At 42.9% G+C, this 25,645-nt stretch overlaps 1 protein-coding gene across 1 annotated transcript in view; it reads right to left on the reverse strand.

Moving 5' to 3' along the window:
• Positions 1-25,002, reverse strand: part of Ranbp9 (RAN binding protein 9) — an 85,647-nt gene extending 60,645 nt beyond the window's left edge. The window contains exons 1-2 of the mRNA XM_036186960.1: positions 24,414-25,002; positions 8,069-8,180 (exon numbers count right to left, since the gene is read on the reverse strand). Of these exons, the coding sequence (XP_036042853.1) occupies positions 8,069-8,180; positions 24,414-24,933 (632 nt within the window). The 5' untranslated portion in view covers positions 24,934-25,002. The remainder of the gene's footprint in view (positions 1-8,068; positions 8,181-24,413) is intronic.
• Positions 25,003-25,645: the final 643 nt, after the last annotated feature.

Consider the following 25,645-nt stretch of genomic DNA (forward strand, 5'->3'; position numbering starts at 1 on the left):
GGTGGGCTTTGAGACCTCTTATAAACTCAAGCCGCACCCAGTTGTCTCAGACCACTTCCTGTTGCCTATGGGTCAAGATGTAGGACTCTCACCTCGTTCTCTAGCACCATGATGATAACAAACTAAACCTCTGAAAATGTAAGCCACCCCAATTATACGTTTTTCCTTTGTCAGAGTTGCTGTGATCATGGTGTCTCTTCACAGCAACAGAAACCCTAACTAAGACATTAGGTATGGAACAAAAGAAAGCTTTGAGATAGACAAATATATCTATATAGGGTTTCCTCTAGTGTCGACACTAACGAAAAGTAGGTCTTAAACACAGTAATTAGGACTATGACTAAAACACAATCTACGAAGGACAAAAAAGCAAAGGCTGGGGCGAGGTCAGTTACCCAGGGGGCCTGATGTGGTGTGGAGGTGGAAAGACTGTCAGACAGGCTTCCACAGCAGCAACACTTAAGTCTAATCAAATCAATTCCAGGTCACAGTCTAGGTCCTAATTTTCCACTTTGTTTAATCACACTACTACCTATGTAGTTCTCTAAGCCAGAGACCTAGGAGTCATCATCCTTACTTCTCTTCTCAGCTACCTCGACCACTACTCACTTCTTACTCAAATTTTGCAAGGTGTACTAGTCAAGTTTCTCTGGAGTCACAGAAATGAAACTTACGAAATGAATCATTGAAGATATACAGAAAGGGGATTTACTGGGATGACTTACAGGCTGCAGTCCAGCTAATCCAACAACGGCTAGCTGTGCTCAGTTCCCTAAGGCTGGATGTCTCAGCGGGCCTTCTGTATATGCTGGAATCCCAAATGCTAGCCAAATCCAATGCCAGCAAAGGAACGGATGTGCTGCTAGCAAGGTGAGGGCAAGCAGGCAAAGAGCAAAAGCTTCCATCTTCTATGTCCTTCTATAGACTTCCAGCAGAAGGTATGGCCCAGATTAAAGGTGTCTTCCTGCCTTAAAATCCAGATCAAAGGTGTGTGTCTTCAATCTCAAAGGTCCAGACTAAAAGTGGACTCACCCAGTTCAAACCAAACAGAAAACCTCTCACAGGTGTCCTCCAGATATAGTAAAATCGACAACCAAGAATGGCCATAACATGCCACAGAATACACTGGGCAACAACACACAGCACACAAATGTATCACCTACAATGGCATGCAATGATAGTCTGTGATGATCCTACTACAAAATCATATAAGGACAAATTTCTAAGAATGTATTACTGTCAATGATAAGTGCATGACTTAATAACAACTTTACTGCTGTGGATATCGCTCTGTGTAAATAAAATGCTGATTGGCCAGTAGCCAGGCAGGAAGTATAGGTGGGACAAGCAGAGAAGAGAATTCTGGGAGGTGGAAGGCTGGGGGAGGAGAGACACTGCCAGCCACCACCATGACAAGGAAAATGTAAGGTACTGGTAAGCCACGAGCCACGTGGCAAAGTATAGATTAATAGAAATGGGTTAATTTAAGATAAAAGAAGTAGATAACAAAAAGCCTGCCACAGCCATACAGTTTATAAGTAATATAAGTCTCTGTGTGCTTACTTGGTTGGGTCTGAGCGACTGTGGGACTGGTGGGTGAGATTTGTCCTGACTGGGCCAGGCAGGAAAACTCTAAGTACACTTTACTAAAGCCCTACTATACAGATTAAAGCCTCAATATTGTGTTACAACTATTTTCATATGTTCCATAACTTCAGAGAAGACTACTAATAACACAAGTCCACCCATATCACTGCCTTGCATTTAAAACTAGCACCTGAGAGGTAACATCAAGGCCTATTAGCATTAGATACTTCTCCATGGGCTTCTGTAGGCAACAATCACTATGCTGAGGCCCCTGCTCAACAGTAGCACAGCAGCAGAGGTACGGTGCTTGCTGGGCACCAGGCAGCTGTCTCCAACAGCATCAATGAGTCATGAACTGGACACTCTAATAAATGTATCAAATGCATTATTTAAGTTAGTCCCATGAGGTCAGCAGTACTGTTTCCTTTTCAGGACCGAGACTGAAATCGTTTACTGAAAGTACAAAATCACAGAGCCAGCAAATAGCAGAGGCATGATTTAAATGTCCACTATGCTTCTTGACAAAAAGTAACCGGTTTGTAAAACAGGAATTTACCTTTAAAATCACACACCATCTAGAACAGGATGCCCAAGAAGCTTGTCTACAACGGGGTGTAAAGGTGGCTGAAGAACAGAGGAGCCAGAACCAGGCATCTGCCTCTTCCCTCTTCTGCAGTGCTGGATGTTACAAAGTCTATCCTGACCACCACCATCTTCCAACAACTAGTCTGCACTCCTTCAGTTTGTTCACCTATATTATTACTCTACTATCTTACACTAGATTTCATTATTTATTACATGTCCATTTCTCCCCTTTCCTATAAATTTCTGGACAGTAGGGACCCTATTTCAGTGATGTATACAGCCCTGTCTTCATCCTTGTCAAGCCTTTAGTCTTAATTCTTACCCCAGTTTGTGGTAATCAACACAGAAACTTCTTCCTCCCTTTTCATCCCGATTGCAATCTACTCCTCGGCCACACTCTTTCCAGCTACCTTGCACACCAACATTACACATGGTACTCTTTCCCTAATCCCCAATTGGTTTTGCTGAATATGGATATCCTCTCACTTTCCTACTAACAATAAAGAAGATTCGCTATTACCTACAGAGTTTAGAGTTGCCATCAGGGTTGTCTCATATCTAAGTCCATTCTTTCTTCTGTCTGTTTCCATTACAATCCCCTAAAGTCCTAGTAGCACTGAGCCATAATGACTCTGCCAAAGACCACATGGATTCATATTCTACCCAAGACTACCTTAGTCATTAACCACCTTGTGGAATATTTTTCTCCAACAAAGCCTCTCAAATTCTTACTAATATTAAGTGCTAGCATATACTACTTCCTTGATACATGGCTTTCTTGAGCCAGAATTACTTCAGTTCCTCCATTTATGATCTCAATCTTCATTCAGTATAGACTGTCTTAGAGTTTTTTGCATGACTGCTCTGTCCTACCCACCCCACTGTACTTGCTAAATACAGTTTCTACTGCATGTCAGAAAGCCCACTAGATAACCATGAATAAGTAAGACAACACGAATAGGGTAATGCTGCTTAGGCTCACCTCATGGAACTTCTTACCATGTACCCAATAGACATCTGTTAAGTTGCTAACCATGCTTCTCAGTTACGTTACTTTCTCTTTCTGTGAGCACTCATTTGTTGGTAACAGCCACAGGAACTAGGAGGTACCCTTCTAGTCTCGTTTTTTTTTTTTTTTTTAAACCCGTGTAAACCAATGGCCAGAAGAGGGTGCTGAAACCCATGGAGCTGGAGTTACAAGGCAGTTGTGAGCTGCCTGTCAGGGTGCTTGGATTGAAGTGGGGTCCTCTGCAAGGGCAGTACATGCGCTTAACTGCCGAGCCATCTCTCTAGCCCCAGGCCTGTTTTTTTCATTTTCTCAAAGCTAGATAGGAAACTTTCTTTTCTACTCTTCACAAAAAAAAAAAATAGCTTCTGAAGTTAACCAGCATAAAAGGAGCACCTTGAGAATATATTATTACCAGCAAGAAAACTGAGGGACAGAACACAGACTGAAGAAGCACTTGCCAATTCTTCCAGAATCACTGTCAAACAGTGGTGTCAATATTTTCTTTGAAGAGTTAAAAATATCACGTGCATAATAAATTATAACTAAAAGTTCTCAAATAAAATTATCTTTCACAGTTTGAATTAACTATTTCTCTGCTACCTCTGTGTCTATTAGCATGCATAATTTAAAGCCTGAATGAAATTCTTGAGCTGAAAGTACATTCAGAAAAAATATTTTTACAAATTTCTTACCAGCCATTTATCAATATTAAACACATAAAGTGAAGATATACCCCTTAATATGTCTCCTAAAAATACAGTCATGTACATAACACAATTTAGTTTTTTGTTATGAAATCTGTTCAAATTTTATTTTTAAATTAAAAAAAATTGATAGGTTACTGCTCAGATAATTTGTCCTTATAAATTAAATTTTCTGAATATGCATAAAATTATGCTCAGTTTAAAAAAGCTAACTCAGAAAATTAACTATATTCTTTCATGTAGTAAAATTAATTTCCTTCAAGCCTTTTTCTCTGGGCAGAAAAAAAAATACCCCTCATAAGTCATCTCATAGTCATGCTCCTAACTTTCTTTCCTCAGCAAACCTAGAAACAATGCCCAGGGCAGAGGCAAGCAGCCTTCACACACACACACACACACACACACACACACACACACACACACACACACACAGTACTATAACACCACACACCTCCTGCTCTCTCTCTCTCACTCTGTCCAAAGAAGCAATCACAATAAACCCCTGTCATTTCATGGGTAAACTTGTCAATGACAATTTTTTCTAGAAAACTAAGATCTTGGATTCAAATAATTTTACCTGTCCTATTCTTAAACACAGTCTAAAGAAAACTCTATTTAAAGTGAAATAAACAAATAGATAGGCAAACATCTCTCCAAGAAAACTGATAAGTAAACTAGCTTGCTCAACCATGCCATCAATAACAAAGGGGTCTGTTCTCCAATATATGCTGCAGAAGGACTGCATCTCATGTGCATTGTGCTAAGTCGAAGATGCCAAACTTAAAGGACTACTTAAGTAGAATGATTCTGTTTATATGGCATTTTAGAAATGGGAGAAGTAGAGACAAAAACCATTCGATGACTGACTTGAATGCAGAACTGGAAATAACCCCACCCTTAAATCAGTGGCATACAGACAACTAAGAGTGTGAGCTTCATCATTAGCCTGATCAAAACGAAAAGGAGACACTATTCTTTTGGGAAAGAGGCAGTGACACACAAAGAAGACGGCCCGAAGCTAGGGCTTTCAAAGCTGAGTAGTTGAACTGGCAAATATGAAGAGGAAACAGGAAGCTAACTCTGGGGGGAAAGGAAAGGGAAAATAGAATGAACTAAGAAACCTAAGCCCACATGTGCAGAAAGTGTCAAAAAAGAGTCGTATAGATGAAGAGCAGATAAGAATTAAGAATTAGCATTTGGAAAAACCAGACATCATTACAACAGTGAAAAACCATGAGAACAGTGAGAATAAGGACAAAGTAATTATGTCATATGTTTATATATAAAAATGTCACAGTGGTTTGTATACTTTACCAAGATAATTTTTAAAGAGGTGGAAAAAAATAATAACAACAAAAAAATTAAACCCCTGACAACACAAGATGTGCCATTGAGGCAGATCAAGAGGAATATTCTCACTGTTGGTGGAAGTTCAAATTAGGCTACTTTGCAAAAACAATCTCAGTTTCTTATATAAAGCTAAAAATATGTTTTAACTACAATTTGGCAATCTTGTTCCTAGATATTTACCCAAGTGAAATGAAAACTTGCATTTACAGAAAAACTTGTACATATAAATGTTGATAATGGTTATGTTTGTAATCATGAAAACCTAACCCTTGGGGAGTGGGTTAGCATACTGGTTTGATCTTCCATACCCTCAGCAATAAAAAGGGCTGTTCTCCAAAATATGCAGCAGTAAAGATAGCTCTTGAATTCATTACATGTTATGCAGAGCAGATGCTGGCAGACTTTAGAAGGCTACATATTATGATTTCATTTATATGCCATTCTAGAAATGGCAAAAGATATTCAGAAACCCCATCAGTGGTTGCCAGGCTGGAGATAGGAAAAGGGTCATCTACCAAGGGACAGAGAGTGAGGGAACTATTTTACACACTAGTTATAGTGGTTATGACTACACATATTTATAAAAACTCACAGAACTCTATACCAAAAGGGACCAGATTTACTATATGCAAAACACACATAATTTTAAACATAAAGGGAAAGAACGGTGAGGAATCCTAGCTACATACAGGTAAGAAAGAATAAATAACTGCACAGGTTCCAATCACACCATAAATGACTCTGGTAAAAAGTTTCATATTTTAGGGGATTTAGTTCAGTGGTAGAGTACTTGCCTAGCAAGCGCAAGGCCCTGGGTTCAATCTTCAGCTCTGGCAAAAAAAGGTTTCATTTTTTTAGCCTCAAAGTATATGTTCCAAATGTTCTTAAGGAAGAGACAGAGCCAAGTCAGGTCTAAGGCACTGTTAACAGTTATAAACATGGAGCATCTGGGAGGTAATTACCAACTACCCGGTATGGTGATATTTTATTTGTACTGCAATGTGATTTTATTTGTATGTTAATAAATAAAGTAGCCTGGGGGTCAGAGCTAATAGCAAGCCATAGCAGAAGCCAGGCAGTGGTGGCATACACCTTTAATCCAGATCACATGACAGGCAGATCTCTGTGTGTTCAAGGATACAGCCAGCATGGAGACACACGCCTTTAATCTCAATACCAACCATAGAAGACCTGGAGGTCTATACAGACAGGCAGTGACGAGGAGGTCATGTGGTTGGGTTTACAAGCAATGAGAAGGCAGAAGAGAAAGTCTATAAAAAAGACAGACACACAGGAAGTAGCTCTCTTTGCAGAGAGGAAGGACAGCAGCAGTGAAGGGTAAGAAAAGGCTTTAAGCTCTTAACTATTGCTCTGACCTCTTGGCTTTTAACTCTGCAGTCGGCTCTGTGTTTCTTGTTTAACAATACGGTTACATCTACAACCTGGGAACTCCCGAGATGAACTACCAGGACCCATCCAACTAAGGGAGATGCCGTAGAGACAACAAGACAAAGATAAAGATGGGAAATCCTCAAGTTTATACCAACAGTGAAAACACTAACCCAACTGGTTTTGAGAAAAGCTTTTAAACACGCTAAATTGAATGGCTGTGGAAAAACTCAGTAGATGTACCTGACTGCAGCTCAAGAGAATAAGTGAGACACGGCACTAGATTTAAGGCTTAGGGTACCTACACCCAATAAAATGTGAGGTGGAGATGATTCATGGACTGAATACATAGAAGGAAAGCTATAGAGAACCCTGGAGTTCACAACGAGCAATGCCAGCATTAGGGAGCTGAGTAAGTTAGGCCAACGTCTCTCTCAGAAGCTTTCTCTTGGGAATCTCTGGTTTTATGTTTTGTTTGATGATGTTGGCAAAATAGGCAGTTAAAAAGTGGTCACTGTAGTAGCCCAAGCCTTCCCTTCTCCTTTCAGTATTCCCAGCACTGAGTATTTTCAGCAAAGTGAAGAATAATGTACTGGACATGTCTGTTAATTAAACACAGGTACATCAACAAGAGGGATTCAAATATAGGTCAGCTTACCTGAAGAGCCCAAGATCTTGATAGCTAGAAAAAAATGACCCCAGGTTGCTTAAAGGGCTCTCAAATAATCCAATGAAGTGTAAGAAAATAATGTAACTTTAGAGAATCAGTTCCTAACTAGGAATATGCACCAAAATTCCCCATGGACCTTTCTCAAAATGCCTACATCTTTACCAAAGGTCTACTTCTGAAAATTTTAATTCAGAGTATTTTAGTTAAGGCCTGAACTATATTTTAATAAGTGGTTCTGACGTACACACATATCACACACATCAATTCTAAGACTAAGAGCAATAAACAAAAGCTGGTTCCACAATCAACCAGACAGTCTTCACTCTGAAGCTCCCATACCATACACTAACCTCCTAGGAAGCCTCCTAATCAAGAACACACAAGCATCCATCTTCCAAGTATTAACTCAAACTCTAAACCCCACCCCTTTACAATACCTGCAAGTCACTTACTGGCTTTGGTTAACCTAGTGTTAGATCTAGCCTCTTGGCAGAACTCAGAATAATGAGTCACTCTATTGCTTAAACCTCAACTCTCAGTTCTCATAATGAACCTGCCAGAAAGACTATTAAAATCATGAACTCAAGCTTTAGTTCAACTAGGACTTAACTAGAACCAGAACCAATCTGCTGTACTGTAATATTTAGAGTCTAGTTTCCAAAACCAAGATTTAAGACTGCAACTTTCCAATTATATCATAAACATTTATGAATCATTTCAAATATAATTATCCAGGAACAGAAAATTGTCATGCCCACCAAAATTTACACTTACCCATCTCTTCCCTTACTGACAATTTTTACTTCAAAATAATAAATCCCGCAGGCTGCTGGTATGGGATGCGTGGCTCGGACAGATGCTGCGTCTTTGGGGGTTTTCCCATGACCTGCACGGGAAACAAGAAGAAAAGAGCAAATGAGATTGTCTGCATCTTTTGGGGCTTTACCATGTCTTGCATGGGAAAGAAGAAAGAAGGGCAATGAGATTTCAAGTGAAAATCTTAAACAATTCAAGAAAATAATGCACTTGAATAAAACTTAATTTCAAATAACTAAAGAGGTAATGAAACATTTATCATCACAATGAATCCAATATGCAAAACAGCTGAAGCCAGCCAAAGACCTCTACACTATCACTAGCTGAATTAAGAGTTCAGAGTCTGGCCAGGTGGTGGTGGCACACGCCTTTAATCCCAGCACTCAGGAGGCAGAGGCAGGCAGATCTTTGTGAGTTCAAGGCCAGCCTGGTCTACAGAGCAAGATCCAGGAAAGGCGCAAAGCTATACAGAGAAACCCTGTCTCGAAAAACAAAACAAACAAACAAACAAACAAAAGAGTTCAGAGTCTGAACACACTGAGTCTGGCAGGGGCCCTCAATAAAAACTAAAGTTTTGGATTAAAAAAAAAAAAAGTATTCTTACTTTATGTGTGTTTGCCTGCAACTATGTATGTGTATGCAACTGTGTGCCTGCTGTCCAGAGAGTGTTGGGTCCCTTGCAACTAGAGTTACAGGCTATTGTGAGGTTGCCATGTGGGTGCTGGGAATTGAAACCAAATCATCTGCAAGTACTACTGAGCCATCTCTCTAGTCCCCAAATTACAGTATTTTAAGGTAGGGTATATTTTTAAGTTATTCTGGACTGGAAGCACATGAGAAAAGGATCTCCTATCAGATCTAAATCTTCATTTAATTTCTAACAATCTATACATTCTTCTGCAAAATGAACCACTTTTTAAACTGGAGATATTTATATGATGGCATAATTTTAAATAAACTACATTAATAGGTAGATCTCAAAGAATTTATAATTCTGTTGATATATTCTTATTATTTCTAAAAAAAAAAAAAAAGACTAACTCACAATTCTTCAATGATAATCTATTGATAAGCACAGCTTTGTAATTTTCCCCCCTCTTTAGGAAAGGAAGTAACACAGTGCTATTGTTAACATTAGGGGCCGTCTGTTGAGTATTGGCTTTTAAACTTTCTAAACTTGCCATTCCTGTACTCTAACCCCCACAGGTTTCCATCACTCACAATTTCCTTACTTTATCAATTATTAACTCTTTCCTCAAGATTTAGATACCCTGAAAGCTACTCTGTGAACAAAATGAGCACGTGAAAATATGTCCGTAAGATTACAAAGCAGATAAAAAAAATCGTCTCGGCAGTGGAGAGCACATACTTGCCCTTGCAGAGGACACATGGACTCACATGCAGATACCTACATGTAAATCGGCTTCTAAACATTTATGTCTGTGCCCACAGACTAGTGCTGCTGTCAGCTCTGGTCAAAAGAACTTTCTTTCCACAGTGGGTGGCAGTTACTGGTCCAAGTGTGGAGAATAAGTGACCGCTGAATGCTCATCTATAGTATCCTCTCCAAGGCTCAGGGGACCATCACAGAGGAGATGTGAGGAGAATGTTAAGAGCTAGAGGATGGAGTGGAGTACTGTGGAATGCTGTCTTCCAAGCATGGAACAGCCAATACTTCTTGAACTCTCAAGCAGACAAGATAATTTGCACAAGCTTGGGTCTGCCAACACTGTGTTTCATGTGAAGGAGCTACAAGTAGTTCATGGCTATTAGGTGGAGGAGAGACATTTTCTTTAGTGGTATAGCCACTGGTAAGTTGTTCTTGCCCCTGTAAATAACCCATCACCCAAGATCTGTAAGCAACCCTAATGAAACTGAGTTACACACACACACACACACACTCACACACACACACACACACACACACACACACACACACACACACACACTCACGCACACATGTACGGTGGTATGCATGCACACACACGATCGCATGCACACACTGGTAATTAAAAGGAGACTAGTTGAACAAAGAGGTGGTTAGTGGGAGTAGGACAGGAGAAAAGAAAACCCTGACTGGAATTCTAAATCAATTATCTTATTATTGGGTTCTTAATATAAATAGTAAATTTTGGCAGTGACCAAAACTTATTCTAATTTACCAAAAATTTTATTCTAACAATGAATAATAAAGTTTCTGGTAGTAGCCACAACTTCTAGGAGTAATCTCAAGACAGACTTAAGAAATAATGGTTTACATATCTAGTACTATAGGAAAAGCACTGTTGAGTAGATTGTATGTAATAACTCATTTAATATTCAAAACAATCCAATGAAGGAAATACTATATAGCCTCATTTCACAACTAAGGAATCAAAGTGAGATAAACCATGTCCATTTTAGAACCCTGCTGATTGAGAATTCCAAGTCAGGATATGTGCTGCAATTTAAATTCAAGTAGCTTGATCCAGCAAGAGCTCTGACCACACATGAAAGATTTAGGGACACCAAGAATGATGGGAATCACTCCATATTCATCCTTATCTATTCTTTCTACATCAAGGCAGAAGAAAAAGAGAACTAACACTGGACGGCACACAACTTCTCGCAGTGGTGGGTGCTTTTTCTACACAATTTTCTCATTCAACATTGGTAACAGGCATTTTCTAGTGTCATTTTTTAAAATGAAACTTTTACAGAGGTGATATGATTTGTTGCAAATTGGTAGACTCATGTTAAATCCATGCAGATTAATGCTGTGGAGATGCTGGCCAGTTATGGGCTGGTGTGTTCTCTGATGAAGTTCTTCATGGGGCACATGAGTAACTTCAAAAACGTGGGGCTGGTGTTTGTGAACAACAAGAGAGACAGGACCAAAGCCACCCTGTGCATTCTCCAGGACACAGAGAAAAGCGAGTGATGAACTGTACATGCAGGACCCAGAAGAAAGTGATTGCTAAATTTTGCCAAAACAAGGTGGGATGGTCCACAGAAGAAACTGCCAGACGTTCTGCAGGACACAGAAGAAAGTGACTGACGAACTTTACCATTACAGGTGGGACAGTCTTTCAAATTTCCTGTTTCATTGAAAAGTCTTCCAGAGACTGTAGGCCTACAGGCTGAAGATGGATGCCCAAACGCTACAGAAGAACTTTGGGTGACTATCCAGGCAGCCAGTTGTCTTTGTCATTTCTATAATTTTGGAAGTTGCTTATAATGCATTTACTGTTTACTGAGGTAATATTCTATCTTTCTGAGGTCTTTGATGAAGTTGAAGACTAGATAGCTATAATTATTGTTTTCCTTATTCATGATAAAAGGTAAAGTAGATATGAAACTTCAGACCCACAAAAATAAGATAGATGACAGAGTATTTTCTTTAATTTTGCTAAATACAAACTGACTAGATATTATAACTATAATTCTTGCTTGGTAACTCTTTTGTTACATGTAATTTTACTGTATTAAAATGAAAACTTTCCTTTTTGATTAGACAGAAAAGGGGAAGTGCTGTGGGATGGTCTTTCTCTACACTGTGAATATGTGTTGCAATCATTGGTTAATAAAGAAGCTGTTATGCCCTATGGCAAGACAGAATAGAGCCAGGTGGGGAATCCAAGCAAAGAGACAGGTAGAAGGAACGCAGAGTCAGGAGAATGCTGAGTGCTGCCTGGGAAACAAGATGTAATGGAACACAGGTAATGCCACGAAGCCACGTGGTAATACATAGATTAATAGAAATGGGTTGAATTAAGTTGAAAGAGCTAGTAAATGCTGCTTATAAAATAATTTCTCAGAGGTTTAAATTAATTACAAACTGTTTGGCCTATGGCAGGCTTCTTGCTAGCTAGCTCTTTCATCCATTTCTATATATCTATGTATCACCACATGTTCTGTGGCCTTACATGCATCCCATTACTTGTTGCTCCTTGGATGGTGGTTTGGCATCTCCTTTTACTCTCTTTTCTCCTTTTACTATCTCTCTTGGATTTTCCCGCCTGGCTCCAACCTGCCCTGCCATAGGCCAATGAAGCTTTATCAACCAATCAGAGCAACACATGTTCACAGTGTACACAAAGACATCCCACAGCAAATTCTCAGCACAGAAACTAAAGACATAAAGAAAGACATAAATACAATTTTGAAAAAAATAAAAAAAAGTACTATCTCTTAGACAAGGCTGGTAATATCAGATGCATAGGGCCTACCTCTAACTATGCTCATCAAATGTAAGATTCCCCCCCCCTCCCCAAGACAGGGTTTCTTTGTGTAGCTTTGCGCTTTTCCTGAACTCACTTTGGAGACCAGGCTGGCCTCGAATTCACAGAGATCCGCCTGCCTCTGCCTCTCGAGTGCTGGGATTAAACGTGTGTGCTCCCACCGCCCGGCAAGATTATTATTTTAAAGTCTGTAGTTTTTAAGAACGAAAAGACGAGGTAGGTGAAGCCAAGCCCAGAAGCACAGGTTTGTCATATCCCACTGAAGCCGGAGGACAGAAATTCAGTGTCTGCTTGGGCTAGAAAATGAATTCCAGGTCAACCCAGTATACCCAGTGAGACCCTATATCAAACTAAAATGTAAAAGGAGGCTGGAGCTAGGGTGGCCGAGTGCTTGCCTAACATATGCAAGAAGGCCCTAAATTCAATCCCCACTGGAGGATGAAATGGAGGTGGGGACCACAGAACCCCTCACTTTTTCTGAGATTATAGATTCATGAATCCCACTTTAAAAGAATTCTTTCAATGTCTGGGGCAGGGGAATGTCATGTATGTGGGCACACATGTCACAGGGCACCTACAGAGGATCAGAGGACAACTTTGCAGAGTCTATTCTTTCCTTCCACTTTTGCATAGGTTCCCAGGATCACACTCAGGCCTTCAGGCTTCAAAGCAAGTGCCTTTACCTACTGAGCCTTTGCACTGACCCACCCAAACTTTAAAACTTTTTTTCTTTTTTTTTTTGAGACAGAGTCTCACCATGTAGCTCTAGCTGTCTGTCCTGGATCTCACTATATAGACTCAAACTCAGAGATCTTCCTGCTTCTGCCTCCCAAGAGCTGGGATTAAGGCATGTGTCACTATACCCTGTTAAATTTAAATCTTTATAACTGCAAAGTCCTCAATGTTAATAAGACGTTTATAGCTCCAGAAGAAAATTAATGTATTACTTAAAAGCTCTAAAGCCAGCAAGATCAGCTCTGTCAGATTGTATTCAAACAATCTTGTTGATTCCATTTAACTGAAATGGAAAAAGTTGAATGCAGCCACTCCCACTTACTTGCCAATGTGCAGCCAGCCAGTCAATACCTTTCTGGAAATAGTAGGTCAGCCTTTCTTTTTCTTTTCTTTTCTTTCTTTCTTTTTTTTTAAATTTTCTTATTTATTATGTATACAGCATGTATGCCTGCAGGCCAGAAGAGGGCACCAGATCTCATTACAGATGGTTGTGATCCACCATATGGTTGCTGGGAATTGAACTCAGGACCTCTGGAAGAGCAGTCAGTGCTCTTAACCTCTGAGCCATCTCTCCAACCCCTAACTCTTTTTTCTTTGGGGGGGGGGTAGGGGTTTGAGACAGGGTTTCTCTGTGTAGCTTTGGCGCCTTTCTTGGAACTCACTCTATAGCCCAGGCTGGCCTCAAACTCAGAGACCCTCCTGCTTCTGCCTCCCGAGTGCTGGGATTAAAGGTGTGCACCACCATTGTCTGGCTTGGTCAGCCTTTCTTACACCATCCCTCAAGAGACACTACTGAAAATTTTCCTGCAAAGCCTCCCCTATTAGCCTAGAAGACATACTAGCACTTATTTGTGATAATCACGAACTTTGTACTCCAACTTAAAACACTCCTTCCTGGACCCACACTCTAGATCTGGCCCCTGTAACTATTTCACCCCAGAAATACTAAATTCCAACCAGTACTGTTCTACTACAATAAAATACATTCCTTAAATACAAATTAACTCACTTGTATTTAAATATGGGAATATTATGCTAGCATAATAAAGATGCCACTTGGTCTATAACATAGCTTGTCTCAATACACTCATCAATTTTAAAAGCTTAGCAATATGCAAAGACCCTGAGAACAAACAGCTTGGATTCCTACACAAGTATGTATATCCCTACAGTGCACAAAACCATCAGGGCAACAATGAAAAGCCACAGGCTAGAGGTGCTAATAAGGTTTCCTCTATGAGTGTAGATTCATGCATCTCACTTCCAGCAAACATGTATAAGCTAACAGTATGAGAATTAGCATGAGAAAATTAGCCCACAACCCCACAGGATGTGACTTTTACCAACTAGAGTTCAGTATATAGTTTGCTTTGCCTTTACTTAGACTTCATTAGTTTTCAAAGTTAACGAGGTCAACACTTTACCCTCTTTCCCGCGGTTATTTCAAGCATGTGTTATGCAGTTAAGATTATTAAGCAAGCTGGGTGTGGTGGTAAACATCTGCAAACCCAGCACTTGGGAGGTAAAGACAAAGAATTATGAGTTCAAAGTTGTTTTCAGCTACACAGTGAGTTCAAGGCCAGCCTGGGCTACTACAAGAGACCCTATCACAGTGGTTCTCCACCTTCCTAATGCTGCAACCCTTTAACAAAGTTCCTCATGTTGTGGTGACCCCTCAAGCATAAAATTACTTTCACTGTTACTTCATAACTGCCAATTTTGCTACTGTTATGAATCATGATGTAAATATCTGCTATGCAGGAAATCTGATAGGCCACCCCTGTGAAAGGGTCGTTTGACCCCAAGGGTCACAACCCACGGGTTGAGAATCACTGCTCTATCAAAAAGAGCAGGAGAGAGGTGAGTGGAGAGCAAGGAGTGAGGGGTGGGGGTAGGGAGAATGAGAGAAGATGGAAAGGACCTAGATTATTTTGTCAAGTTGGGCCCAGTGGTACTGGCCTGCCACCCAGCTAACCAGGGTTCTGAAGGAAGAGGCTTGCAAAGTCAAGGACTACTTGCCAGCATGAATTGAGACTCTATTTAAAAAAGAATCACATTCTGCATTCTATGCCGGGATTTTTGCCTGTCTCCTAAATGAATTTTTAACTTGAGTTCATTATGGTTCTTGGTTTACAAAGTTCTATGTTTTGCCTAAGACTATTTATCCACAACTACAGTACCACATAGAATATTTTCATTGTCCTAAGAATACCCTCCATACTTTATATATTTGACCCATTCCTCCGACAACCACTCTTCTTTACTGTCTACAGTTATGCCCTTTCTCCTTAGACCTTTCAGACAGGTAGATCAAATTTATACATGTCCACATGGCCTGATGGCTTATTTCATTAGTGACTGATAATATCCCATGACATTAAACTTCTCACGAGTCTTGATCTTATCACCGATTACTTTAAGGTATCTTGGCTGCTACCAGTTTTTAAAGACCATGAATAAATTTGCTGCAAACATTGAAAGGCAGGGCATGGGGTGTAGTTCAGAGTAGTCTTACCTTGCATGTTCAATTTGAAGGGAAGGAATTAGTTCACATGCAAGTTTCTGTGCAGGTTTAAGTTTTCAGATGAGTTAGGTAAAAGTATGGTAAAAATACATTTGGCTGTGTCAGAAACTGGCAAAGTGGCCATACCATCCCCCCACTAACAATAATTTGAGATTCTGCTATTAGGTATCCTCACCAACAACTGGCACACTGTCAGGCTTTGTTTTTTTTTTTTTTAAATTTATTTTTATTTTACGTGCATTCATGTTTTTGCCTGTGTGTACTTCTGTGTGAAGGTGTCAGATCTCCTGAAAGTGGAGTTAGAGACAGTTATGAGCTGCCATGTGGGTGCTGGGAATTGAACCTGGGTCCTCTGGAAGAACAGTCAGTGCTCTTAACCACTGAGCCATCTCTCCAGCCCCGGCTTTGTTTTTAAAGAGGCTTTTGATTTCAATTAACTAGGTGTCAAGCACTTACACCCTAAGGAAGGAAGTCCAAGACCCAGGCTCAAGGGCTGCAGAGTCAGTCACATGCAACAGTGGTACAAACGTCAGTGGGAACTGAACTAGGCTTGCAGACCATTAGAACTGATCGCTGCAGTACTCTGCTGCATTTAGTGCCAAGTCCCACACTAAGTGACGACCCAGCCCAAAGCTCCCAGCTGTGGGAAAACAGGGTTTCCTCAGCAATGCCTCTGTGGTACTGAATCAGAGAGAACTATTGTCTTCTTACACAACACACTTTCTGAAGACTTCACTTCTAAACCTTATCTGATTCTCTGAATCTTTCCTTGGGGTTTTTCTCTTCCTTTCTCTTCGACCAGGAACAAACAATGGGAATCTCTTAGAAGGCCTCAAATGCCCTTGATTTCCTTCATAAGCCTATCCTTCCACCACCGACCAGGAAAGCCATAGCCATGGCCTTCCATCAGTGTCAAGTCCACTTTCCTGATGCCACCCTGGCAGTCAGCCTCTGCTGGAGAGTTAACAATGTGGCAAATGGTCATTGCTGTGAACTCATCACCTCACCTGGCCTTTCCCAGTGCTACTAAAGGTATGCTCAGAAATCTCCAGTCAACCTGTTCCAGTTAGTCCAAAAGGCTCATCCACCTCTTCTTCATTCACATTACACTAAGTTCAGGGAGCCTATTTTATGAAGAAAATGGGGGAGCCATTAGATGTGCTAACAGTCAGCTCTTCACTCTGCTATCCCAAAGTGACATGTGTCCACATCAGTTTATTACTATGGGAGGAACAGAAGGTTCTCTCCTCTCCAAGACCACCCACTCACCTGTGCTCTGCACTATCCTTCCAGCCTTTACCCTATTAGTCCATAAGCTAAATACCTTCAGCCATTTTCTCTTTTAATTTCACCTCAACCTTTAAGAGCACAATGTTCCTAAAATGTGTGTTTTTCTCACAAAGTTTTGTGCCTCTGTGTTATAAACCATTGCCAGTATTGTATTAAGGCTGGTAGTAAATAAAAACATTTTTTAAATTTCAAAGTAATAAAAAAGGCCTTGCTGATATCAGTTTTATTTATTAAATTTTTTACAATTATTAGGAATCAGACTTTGAAATAAAATCGTAGTGTCATACCAATTTTCATGTCACTTCAGTTTTACCTACACACTAAACGAAGACTGACTTAAAAATGTTTCTAACAGTACTTTCAGATTTTAAGAAGTCTTGATTATGTGGGATTTTCATCTATCCAGATGACATCCGAATCCAGCCTTAGCTAAAATGTAATTATCAGCCATCAAAAACAAAGATTTTCTCCCTTAACCTTCTCTAGATACTGCCTAATCTTCCTATGTTTCTCAAGTGTGCTCTATGTGCTGTATTCTCTCTACTTGGACCCCTCCACACCTGGGCTTTGTTCCCATCATGAAATCCAAACTGTTCTCCCCAAGGCTACAATGACCTTATTCCAAATCCAGTAATAAATTTCCCAGGCCTACTCCCTAACACACTACGCACACACAAACACTACCCACCCACCCACACACTACCCACCCACACGCACTACCCACCCATACGCACTACCCACCCATACGCACTACCCACCCATACGCACTACCCACACCCGCACTACCCACACCCGCACTACCCACACACCCGCACTACCCACACACCCGCACTACCCACACACCCGCACTACCCACCCACCCGCACTACCCACCCACCCACACGCACTACCCACCCACACGCACTACCCACACCCGCACTACCCACACCCGCACTACCCACACACCCGCACTACCCACACCCGCACTACCCACACCCCTGCACTACCCACACCCGCACTACCCACACCCGCACCACCCACACACCTGCACCACCCACACACCCGCACTACCCACACCCGCACTACCCACACCCACACACTAAGGGGCTCTTCCACCTTTCTCATCTCCTCTGCTGGGCTCCTGGGACACTATGCTCCTTTCCACTCAGGTTCCTTGAAGCGATTTCTTCTTGGCCCCCACCTGCTTTTTAATGATGCAGTACATGTTCTGCCTCTGCCATGGCGCTCCCTCACTCCATACACTCCAACATTTTCAGTTTCAATTAGCACCTCAAAGTGAGTCCTCAAAGAGTCTAACAGAGATCCCTCTTCCCAGGAATAAGGCCTCACAATGTCCCTAATGAAGACAACAGCAGGACTCAGTCTATGCTGCTGCTACTATAGTTTGCCTTTTATAATTACCCACAATCCAAACTAAGTCAACACAGCTGTTATGGTTTTGGGTGGGACCTGTCCCTCACAGGCACATGTGTTTGAACTGGTTCCCAGCTATTAGCTCTATCTGGGAAGGCTGTGGAACCTTGAAGAGGTGGTGTCCACTGAGCTGGAAGAAGTGAGTGGCTGGGGGCAGATCAGAGGCCATAGACAAGCTCTACTTCAGCCTAACTAGTGTCTAGTTCCTGATCCATAGTGATATAATCAAACAGTCTCCCAGTCCTGCAGCCATGTGCATCCACCAAGCCTTCCCCACTATGAAGGCTGTGGACCCTCTCAAAAGAGTCCTACCCCATGTTACTTCTGCTAGTTCTTCTGTCACAGTGATGAGAAAGTAACTAATCCAACATGTCAGCACCCCATCTGAAGACTACCAGCTCATACATTAACAGCCCACGAAAAGCTCTATCCAAGAAACTGAGAATTAGTACATCAGGTGCCCTAAGGCCCTAGGGCTTCAAATAGGGAAGGAAAGATAAGCAGCCCATAGGGGGAGACCCAAAATCTGCAACTGTAGCTGATTCTCAACTGCAGCATATCCAGAACCTTGTGGCTTTCCACTACTGAGATCACTTAAAGACCCTTGATTCTGTTCCTCTGCAGGGCATTCTCCCCCTCCCCCGCTCCAGCATCTCCTGGTTTCCACGAAGATCTCAGATTAAAATTCCCACTTCTGGGGCCTGGCACGGTGGCACACACCTTTAATCTCAGTATTCGGAAGGCTGAGAGGCAGATGGATCTGTGAGTTCAAGGCCACCTGGTCTACATAGTAAGTTCCAAGCCAGCCAAAGCTCCATAGTAAGATCCTGTCTCAGAAACAAACGAAAGACTCCCATTTTCATCTATCCCCAAAGACATTGTAACAGACAGTGCTACATCTTCTACACCTATCAGACTCAAGGTTCACTTTAAGAATAACAGAGCTAGAAATCCTTCTAGATTTCTCCCTTTATTCCTCCTATCTCCATACTACCTTTAAAATCTCACGGATATATGATGCGCTTCTCTGCCCCTTACACTGATCAAGTTAGTCTTCAAAGCAAGTTTTCTAAAGGAATCGGCTTTTTTTTTTGGGGGGGGGGGGTCTTATACACTTGGATCTATCTTTCAATCAGTTGTGAGGGCTGACAAAAATGTAAATGTGATCCAAGCACTTCCTATTTGAAATCTTCTGATGATTCTCCAGCTCCTATGAGTAAGGTCTAAGCTGTTGCTCTCATCTTTTAAGCTTGGCCACTGGGCTTAACTCGAAGAACTGCCCATGACTAACTCTCTAATCCAGTAGTTCTCAACCTTTGGGTGTCGAACAACCTTTCACAGGGGTCTCTTATCAGATATCCTGCGTATCAGATATTTACATTATGGTTCTTAACAGTAGAAAAATTAGTTATTAAGTAATAATGAAATAATTTTATGCCTGGGGGTCACCACACCATGAGGAACTGTATTAAAAGGCGGCAGCATCAGGAAGGTTGTGAACCACTGCAATCCTTTCCAGGGTCAGCCTAAGTTCGATGCTCCTATCTTCCACCGTGTCCTCTAACATTCCCCTTCCTACTGTTATGTTCTCTGAGTTGTGTGAGGCAAAGACAGTATTTTAATCATCTTTAGACCCAGAAATCAGTACCAAGTAAACATGGAGAAAAGCTCAAGTGAAAGAATGAATGAGTGGAATACATACAAACTCACCAGAATTTTCTGCCCCATGGCAACTAACTAGTTTTTTCTGAGTATAATTATTAAACTCAATCAAGGCCAACTTACCAAAATCTTAGCAAAGAGATCCCAGAGAAAACTCAGTTCACTTTTAATCTTTTTGATTCTTTAATACAAGATCTTCCTATGAAGGCCAGGCTGGCCTAGAAGTCCCGCCTCCACCTCACACATTCTGAGATTACAGGTGTTTACCACCATGCCCAATATAAATTTCTTGATTTTAAAGATCTCTTAAATCGCCCCATGAGAGTGAATTAATTTCCTTAATCACCTTTTAGTCTTATTTTATGATCCCTCACTGAACCTGGAACTGACTGTTCTCTGATTAACAAGTTCCCAAAACACACCTTTATGTCCTTTACTGCCACGCCACGCACTGATGTCCCCCACCCCACCCCACCCCCGAGTTTCAGGCACACACTAGCACACTCTGCTTTCCTGGGAGTGGTGGGATCTGAACTCTGGCCCTCCAGCTTGTACAGCAGACACTTTACCCACTAAGCCTCTTCTCAGCACCCTTAACAGGCCTTTGTCCTGGTAAGCAAACATTTGTTAAAATATTTGTTCAGGCTTAAGGAATACAAGGTCAGTGAGACGGCTCAGTGAGTGCTGCTAATGACCTAGATTCAATCCCCCAGGTCCTACAAAATGGAAAGAGAACCAACCAACTTTGGAAGTTGTCCTCTGACCTCCAAGCACATGGCCACAACACACAAGTCTTCATGCACACACATAAATTTAAAAAAAGGTATTAAGAAAAAAATACAAAAATTATAAATACTTATATTTAGTAAGGGTTAAAAACTAGTAACTTCAGGGACTTGGCTGAACAATTCAAGAGAGCTTAATGCTGTCCCAGGACCCATTCCTATCACCTACATCAGGTGGCTCACAACTGCCATAACTCCAGCTCCAGGGGATCCAATGTCTTCTGGACACCAAGGCACATGCATTCAGGCATAAATACCCCTCTACCCCACACACACCCACTTACATAAAAACAATATCTACTTAGAGATTTTACAGATGCTTCAATTAAAAAGTTCAATTCACTATTTCATCACTTCCTCAGGCTCCCAAGTTTCAATTCTCCTGCATCTGTCCTAAGCATTTTAAGTCAGGAGTATCAAAGAGCCCCAACTTTTCTGAAGCATTGTTGCATTTACCTTCAGTTACCTTTTCCCCTAATGGGAAGTGCCTTTGAGCACAACTGTCTTTTAGAAATGTGAAATTATTCTCACACAAATGGAAAGATGTAGTAAAAATAAAACAAAGATCACAAAATTTGGAGTCAACAAAAATTAGTTTTTTTTCCCTTAAAATTGTAAAGATGTATTTTATTTTATGTGTAAAAGTGTTTTGCCTGCATGCATGTGTGTGTTCCTGATGTCCAAAAAGGTAAGAAGAGGGCATCAGGTTCCTGGAACTGGGTGCTAGGGACTGAACCCAAGTCTCAGCAAGATCAACAAGTGCTCTGAACAGCCTCAGCCCCACAAAATTAATTTTTAAATTTGCCTGACTTGTGACTGAGAAAATCTAACCTTTAGATGCTTCCACTTTCCAGATCTACTTGGGTCTCTGTAAAGCATCCTAATAGTGACGGCACACATGCACGCATGTGTGTAATCTATAATTGAAACATGTAGGCTCACTGAACCCAATGTCGCATTCATTAAATGTTTATTTAATATTCACTAAAAAATAAAATAAAGTTATTATAATTAAGTCTAAACCTGTCACTTTAAAAATTAGTCAATATCGACAATTTTTTAAATAAAAGGGCCATCCCTGTTTTGATAACAGATGTGTGACTGTTAAATAAAAAGCCTCAGAAATTTTAATATAAGGCCAGCAAGGTGGCTCAGTGGGTAAAGGCATCTGCCAATAAGTCTGATGAGCTGAGTCTAGGCCCCACATGGTGGAAAGAGAGAACCTACTCTTACAAGTTGTCCTCTGAGCTCCACACTTGCACCATGGTGTGCACCTACACACATACCCCCCCCACACACACCATAGAGAAAAAACCTAAAATACACTATTCTACACACATGGTAACTCTTCTGCAATTCAATTCATTTTATCTAGGTATCTGTCATTGTTAACATGGGACCTTTAAATCACTAAAGAAACTGTTTCCATAATCAGCAATTCCAATTTAGAAAAACATTTAAACACAGAATTTATTCAGAGGAAAAGAAATCAAGATCATCATTCTTGGAAAACAAGTATGATTAATCTTTTAAAATTCTGTTATACAGAAAAATGTCCATTGATTAATTTGTGTTTAAAAAAAATCAAGGCAGCACAATGATACATTACATAAAACATCTACTCTTATTTGTGACTTGCAAGTTTTATTATTCACTACCTACAAGACTTCCTTTTTGCTACTGAGTCAAAGTTGCCCAGTATATTTGGTTTCCTCTCAAAAGACACACAGGAAAAACAGTAACAACAGAAAACACACAGACTTTAAAATAACAAGACTAGATGAAGGTTTGGAAAAGAGACACTGTCTTTGTCACATGGGGGAAAGGGAGAAACAAAGAGGAGATAAAACAGAGGAAAAGGATGACAACACACCTCTTCTTCCAGAATTAATTAATGGTTTATGTTTATAAAACAGAGATGCTTCCAGAAAGTGAATCTCAACGTTACACAACAGAAAGTCATAAAAAGGCCAACAGGAAAAATCATTGCGACAGCAGTATCATAATATTCAAACCCCAACCACATAAGCACACACTTGTCTCTGGGCCAGATGATTAATTTTACATAAAAGAAGTAAATACAACTAATCAAGGCATGTTACAATGTTAAATAAGCCATAATCACGAGTCTTAAGTTCTATGGAAATTTCCTTAGGGACTATGCAGTCCAACTCCCCACATCACTCAGAAGAAACTGAGGCCCTCTCTTGTAACATACCTAATATTACCAGCGACTGCCAGGACTCGGGAAAGCTACGATTCTTTGTTCACTAACCTCCCCACTATACAGTCTCTGCTTTTATAAGCTTTTTATTTTAAAATGATAAAGTTTTGTCAAATCTAACAAAAGCATTCTGGCAGCCAAAACAGAAGTAAACACTTCATAACATAGCACTCACTGTTCACACAAATTTAAAAACAAAATTAGGTAATAATCCAGAAAGAAATCAACAAAATGTCCTAACTAAGGGGGAAAAAAAAACCTTCAGTATTTTGAAATTTTCAGCCACTTAGATCAAGGAACACAGCGTTCGAAATGGTAAGCACTTCTTTGGATCTATGGCAAGAATAAAAAGGAATGTTCTACAAGGCCTATCTTTGTGTAGATTCTTTACAGCCAAATCATGCAGCAGATTTCTGTTGCCATACTCATTTCCAATTAAATAGTAGCTGATTTATCAAGATTCTTCTCAAAGCCCAGTTCTGAATTCTTTCAGAATCTTATCGCCAGGTTGTTATGCCCTCTTACATGCTTGTCACTAGGATCCGAAGACCCTTCCTTTAGAGCCAATCAAAAAGAACCTGGCTAGAATGTAAAAGCTCCTGCGTTAGATTTAGGGCCTGAAACACAGAATGTGCTTCCAAACTGATGTCACTGCAATTTTTTTTTACCCCTTCCACACAAGTAAACTTGATGCATGCCATTAATCTGAGCTACAATTCAAGAACCCCCTACTGCCATTTATGATTTTCTATACAACCGATTTGATTAAGCTTTGTTTTAACCTAGGAAAAGTGGGGGTGGGAAGAAGCAGAAGCCTAAGGTGGTTAGTCTGCTAACTGCAGGTGCAAAATACAAGTCAATTTTCTTCAAAATGCTAAATAACATGTCTTAAAACCCTTGTTTTCAACAGAACTTCATGTAACATCAACCCGGAAACACAGGGCTTTTCCCATCCGGAGGGGCGGGTTTCGGCTCCCCGAAGAAAACAGGGAATCCTGAGGTTCCCCCTCTCACCCTCCCGGTTGCTTTCAATAAGGTGCAATGATGGCCAACTTGAGCCCCTTGTCCTTTTGTCCCCCTAGACAATCTCCGGCCTAATTTGGGACAAATCCTCCACTGATCACGCCTCCCTCCCCCTCCTGTGTATCTCTGCGCTCCCTTAATTAGAAACTGTACCTCGGAATCGTGCCTCTCACCCGCGCTGCGTAAGAGGAGACCGCCTGACCCTCCACCTGGAGAACAATGTAACCCAACTCCGGCCCATAGATTTATCTCGGGGAAATCAGAAGGTGCGATGTGTCCGGTCATCCCGGATTCCCTCAAAGCGTCCAGCTCCCGGCCTAGGAATCCCACCTCCTTCCCACCTGGAGACCCACTCTCTCTCACCTTCCCTCGCCCAGAGCCTCGCCCCGCACCGTCGGATCTCTCCGCGGGACCCCGCGCCCCGTACCTTTGTAGTGCACCCGCAGGTTGTTCTGCGAGAGGCCGATGTAGCTGAACTTGTCCTTCGGGCTCCAGGACCGGGGCAGCGGCGTCTCCTGCTCGTCCACGGCCGGGTAGAGGCGCTTCAGCCGCCGCTGCAGTTCCTTCTCCTGCTCGTTGAGGGCCGAGTCGCCGTGCGGGAAGGGGGCCGCGGCGCTGCTACTGCCCGCCGCCAGGCCCGGGGCCGGGACGCCTGCGGCCGAGCCGGGGCCCGCGGCCAGGCCGGGCGGCGCGCTGGCGGGGGCGGCCGCCGAGGCGGGGGGCGGCGGCGCGGCGGTGGCCGGGGGCGGCGGCGGCGGCGGCGGCGGGTGGAGCAGCAGGGCGGCCGCCGCGGCCCCCAAGCCTCCGCCGGGCGAGCCGGCCGGAGAGGAGCCGGCGCTGGCGGCCGCGGGCGCGGGCAGGGCGACTCCGGAGCCCGGGGCCCCGGCGGCGGGCGGCGGCGGCGGCGGCTGCTGTTGCGGCGGTGGCGGCGGCGGCTGCCCGGACATCCCGGCCGCGACTCAGCCTGCGGCACCTCCACTCGTCCCTGCTTCCTCCTGCGCTTCCCGGGGGCGCTGTCGCTGTGGCCGCCGACACCAGGCGCCCAGAGTCCGCCCGCCCCGGAAGCAGGCGGCGGGCCGCGCGGCCCGGCGGAGCGCGGCGGTTGAGGCGACCGGCCGCGGGCGAGCGGGCAGGCAGAGGCGAGCGCGAGGGAGCGTTAGCCGGGAGCTGGCGGGCGCGCGGCCCGGAGCGACGCGGTGAGACGGCGAGGGGCACGGGCGGGCGGGCGGGCGGGCGCGCGGCCCGGGGCGACGCGGTGGAGCGGGGAGGCGGCGAGGGGTGCGGGCGGCCGCGGCGGCCGCTGCTCTCGCGGCTGTTTCCCGGCAGGCGGGCGGGCGGCGCGAGACGCTGCGCGCGGGCGGCGCCAGGCGAAGGGGCGGGCCGCGGCGCGAGGGGCGGGCCGGGTGCGCGCGCGGACCGGCTCCGGGGCGGCCTAGGGCTTGCGGACGCCGGCGCGGGGCGCGGGCGGCTGCGGGGCCCTTCGCTGCGCCGGCCCGCCGCCCGCACGTCTCGTCGTGTTGTCCCCTCAGCCGCGGGGAGCCCGCGTCGCGCCCAGGCGAGAGCAATCGAGCCCCGCTGGGCCGCCGGGAGCTGAGCCTGGGGTTCCTAAGGCCTTAAAGCTGGCGGGTCAATAAAGGGCCCCTAGAAACCATTTCTGAA

The sequence above is a fragment of the Onychomys torridus genome, chromosome 5 (assembly GCF_903995425.1).
Source record: "Onychomys torridus chromosome 5, mOncTor1.1, whole genome shotgun sequence".
In the NCBI taxonomy this organism is placed as follows: domain Eukaryota; kingdom Metazoa; phylum Chordata; class Mammalia; order Rodentia; family Cricetidae; genus Onychomys; species Onychomys torridus.